This window comes from Papilio xuthus, unplaced genomic scaffold (assembly GCF_000836235.2).
Source record: "Papilio xuthus unplaced genomic scaffold, Pxut_1.1 DF830064.1, whole genome shotgun sequence".
NCBI lineage: Eukaryota > Metazoa > Arthropoda > Insecta > Lepidoptera > Papilionidae > Papilio > Papilio xuthus.
Window position 1 is genome coordinate 15943 of NW_013528585.1, and position 4809 is coordinate 20751.

Here is a 4809-nt window from a genome sequence, read left to right on the forward strand (position 1 = left end):
GCGTGGATTCGTCCGCGCCGACGGCACGTTGGAGAACTCCGCCGTGCTGGACGCAGTGCTAGGGGACTGCAGGAAAAAGTTAAGAGAGTGTCACGTGGCTGTTCTCGATTTCTCGAAGGCGTTCGACAGTGTCCCATAAGGCACTGTTAGAACTACTTCGGGCTCGGGGGCTGCCCGCGGCATTCTGTGATTACATCTGCCGACTGTACGACACGGCAACCACCACCCTGGTGGTTGACGGAAAGTCGAGCAAACCTGCTCACGTGGGCCGTGGGGTTCGCCAGGGGGACCCATTGTCGCCCATTTTGTTCAACATGGCGATGGATCTAATTCTTGCCTCCCTGCCGTCACAGGTAGGCTATAGACTTGAGGCGGAGCGTTTCTCCGCCCTTGCCTATACCGATGACCTAGTACTGCTTGCAGGTTCAAAGGTAGGGTTGCAGGAGTCCATCGACCGTGTGATCGAAGTGGCGTCGAAAATGGGCCTCTTCATCAACCACAAAAAGAGCGCCGTTTTATCGATGGTGCCCGACGGAAAGCACAAGAAGCACCATTATCTGACCGAGAAGACCTTTAGGGTTGGAAGGATGTAGCTGGCACAAATATCTTGCGTTGAACGTTGGCGCTATCTCGGCGTTGACTTTCAGGTTTCTGGATGCGTGATGTTAGAGCATGATATCAAAAAGGCCTTACACAACATCACAAAGGCACCCCACCCCTCAAGCCGCAACAGCGACTCGAAATTGTTAGAGGGCACCTGATTCCGAGATTTTTGCACGGCCTTGTGCTGGGCACTATCTCGGATGATAGGTTAAGTATGCTCGACGTCCAGATCCGGGGCGCAGTCAGAAAATGGCTAAGACTCCCTAAGGATGTGCCTGTGCGAGCGGTCGTTCCAGACCTCATCACTAAGAGGTTTGGACGGCTTAGCTCGTCGAGTTGGCCAGTGGCTAGAGCAGCCGCCAGATCCGACAGTATCTCGAAGAAGTTAAGCTGGGCCCATAAGCAAATCCGAAAGTTCACCAAAGAAGACCCGGTTACGGGCCTTAGGTCCGTCGCGCGATTCTGGCGAGATAAGTTGTGGAGGTCAGTGGACGGATTCGAACTACTCGAATCCGCCCGCACTCCCGCGTCCACTAAGTGGATTAGGGAGGAATGTACTCGGTTCACCGGTCGCGACTTCTTGCAGTTCGTCCACACTCACATAAACGCCCTTCCTTCACGTGTACGCACGGCAAGAGGGCGTGAAATAGTTCGTGAGTCGGCATCGAAGTGCCGCGCCGGGTGCGCGGCTAACGAAACCACGGCTCACACTATTCAACAGTGTTGGCGAACTCACGGTGGTCGGACCGAGCGCCATAATTGCGTTGTGAGGTTAGTAGCAGAAACGATGGCCTCAAACCAGTGGTCTGTGCAACTGGAGCCTCAAGTCAAGACTGCGAGAGGCCTTAGAAAGCCCGACATAATCGCCTCAAAAGGAGACGTCGGAGTGATCGTGGACGTCCAGGTGGTCTCGGGTCAGCGACCTCTAGATGATGCTCATCGCGAGAAACGTAGTAAATACGGGTCTCACGATGAGCTAGTCGAAAAGGTCGCCGGCATACTAAGATTACCTGGCAGAGAAAGCGTCCGCGCTACCTCTTGCACGATTTCCTGGAGAGGCATGTGGAGCCATTCCTCCTACAAGGAGATGAAATCTCTGCTGGGGCTGAAGGAGTCTGTTTTTCGGTTGGTACCGTCATTGGTGCTGAGAGGGTCTCACATAAATTGGACACGGTTTAACCAGATGACCGGGACTGGGGCAGGGACCTCGATTTGAGCGACCGGGGTCCTGTGGAGTTCGGGCCGCTGCCGAGCCCTTGGGGGCTTAGTATCAAAGTTTAGTGAATACTCTTTCCCTGCTGGTCATCCATGAGTTCCCATTTACCAACAATCGGCACAATGCTTCGTCCAAGATGGAAGACAGGGACCAGTGATATCTTCCGGGCATCCATGATGATTATAAATCGCGTTCAACTAAGACGTAAGCATCATGTGATGGCGGAAAATAGCCAAATGCCCCGTCATCTAATTAGTGACGCGCATGAATGGATTAACGAGATTCCCACTGTCCCTATCTACTATCTAGCGAAACCACAGCCAAGGGAACGGGCTTGGGAGAATCAGCGGGGAAAGAAGACCCTGTTGAGCTTGACTCTAGTCTGGCATTGTAAGGAGACATGAGAGGTGTAGCATAAGTGGGAGATCGTTCGCGCGGTCGTCGCTGAAAAACCACTACGGTGTTTCGTTCCAAGCGTGCAGAGTGGTGGCGTGGCGGCAACGCCCGTCGCCGTACAACTCCCGCGTGATCAGGTTCGAGGACACTGCCAGGCGGGGAGTTTGACTGGGGCGGTACATCTGCCAAAGAATAACGCAGGTGTCCTGAGGCCAGCTCAGCGAGGACAGAAACCTCGCGTGACAACATTGTTATCATTCCACCGGCATACGAAGACATCATCAGCTATTAATATATATTGGAATTAACACCGTTAACTACTTATTACTAGATGAACAAATGATTTTCTTAAAGGCGAGGAATACTCATATTTATGTTTATTTTTATGGGGATCTAATTTAGAAATGTTTCGGAATAGAAAAGGATACTTTTCACTTAACGTTCAAATTGTGTGCGACTCCAATTTACGCATCAGAAACATAATTGCCAGATTGCCTGGCTCTGTGCACGATAGTACAATTTTTAATGATTCACCCTTATGTGCCCAATTTGAACGTGGCGATTTTGGCTCTATGGTCCTTCTTGGAGATAGTGGTTACCCGTGTCGACCATACCTATTAACATCGATACTTAATGCATAAACGCCTGCTGAAGGAGCATATAATCAGGCACATGTTAAAACCAGAAACATTGTGGAAAGGCTTTTTGGCGTTCTAAAACGAAAGTTTCCTTGTCTTCAAGTGGGGATATGGGTTTAAAGGTAAAAAATGGTCCAGCTGTCATCGCAGCATGCGCAGTATTGCATGATGCAGTTTTACAGGACGATCCAATTTTATAAGAGGACACCATGGACATGGAAGATTTTATGGATCCACCCGTCGGCGTAGAGTGTAATGAAAATTTCATTTTATTGTAAAAGAAATACAATCATTCGTATCTGACTGTGGCTCGAATTTAAAGTGAGAACAAATGTATAAGAAAACATATTTTAAAATAGCACATCAAAAATGATAGAATAGGTACAGTCAGCGTCATATAGATCGTCACAGACAAGATATGCAAATATATAGGTACATCAAAAGTAATCAATTATATCGATACAACAAAAGTCCTCAAAATAATAGATACATTCACCCTGCTCAAATACATCGGTACATACACAGCGTCAAATATATAAGTACATGCAAGATGCTCATAAATATCGTAGCAGCCACAGCGTCATAAGTAACGAAGCAGTCAAGGTGCGCAAAAATATCGGTACATTTGACAAAATTGAACTCTATCTCTATATACTTGTGATACAATTTGGAATAAACTACTTCTGTTACATTCATTTGACACTTTGCATCAAACCATTTTTCAAAATTTACTAAAAGTGTTCGACGCGGATGACAGATATTAGGTAGATAAAACCAACATCAAATTTAAGTTTGTCATCATATATGCTAGTTTGGTCTCGTAGCCTTACCGTTCGCCGCCGTTGGTACGTAAGGTCGGCGGTTCAAATCCCAAGCCACTATTTTTTTTTTTTTATATTTAAACTTTTTAATTTTAATATCGAAGCACATGTAATTAAACTCTATCGCCGTAGTTATTAGGTACTTTTTGATATTGCCTTGGACTAATGAGTTTGACCGTTAAAGTACGTACGAGCAGGGTGAATGTATCTATTATTTTGAGGACTTTTGTTGTACCGATATAATTGATTACTTTTGGTGTACCTATATATTTGCATATCTTGTCTGTGACGATCTATATGACGCTGACTGTACATATACATTCCTCTATTTTTTAAGTTAGGTAACAATATAGATTTAAACAATAATGTGCAATAACGCTTACTTGACTCTAGGAAGCCCTTGGGATCAGAGGTGGTGTGCCGTAAAAGTGGCAGTCATCTCAATGGAATTTTCTTGAAAAATTTACCCAGGTTTCGTGGGTGGGGATCATTCTGACCTGTATTAGGGATATGCTTAGAAGAACTTTTAGGTTTCATAAAAATCCGAAAGTCTGGCCCTCACGGGCTCTTGCTCTATTACTAATAGTACATTGACATTGAAAGAGAAAATACATAGAACATTGGGACATGTGAATTTTAAATATTTAAACATAATGTGTAGAGATGAGATGTTAGATGGATTACCTAAACAATTGGAAGCTGAATGGAAATTGAAGTGTGCAATCTGTATTAACAGACAACGATCTAGAAATATACTAGATTTTGTCCACACTGACTTGAATGGGTCACATATCACAACAGGAAATCATGGTGAAAAATACTTTTTGAGTTTCATCGATGACTACAGTAAGGTAGTAAAAATCTATTGAATTCCATCCAAAGAACAAGTGTATGAATGTTTTACACATTATGTAAACGAACGGGATAATATAACTGGAAAAAATATAAAACAACTGAACTTATTTTCCCTTAAGTTTATTATATAATTTTCTAAAGTTTATCAAAATCCAACCGCTCTTCTCCATCCTCCTTATTGTCCGTCGTCTTTAGACACGAACTACAACCCAACTCTAAATCACCTGTTATTAAAATCCCATATTTACAGATTCCAAGCTTCGATGGAAACCTGTCGGAG

General features: G+C 44.9%; 1 protein-coding gene across 1 annotated transcript; it reads left to right on the plus strand.

Moving 5' to 3' along the window:
* Window positions 1-2488: 2488 nt before the first annotated feature.
* On the plus strand, window positions 2489-2973 carry LOC106120596 (putative nuclease HARBI1). The gene is given in 1 exon segment (XM_013316337.1): window positions 2489-2973. A coding segment is annotated over 1 exon segment (354 nt). The 5' UTR covers window positions 2489-2619.
* The last annotated feature ends 1836 nt before the right edge of the window (window positions 2974-4809 follow it).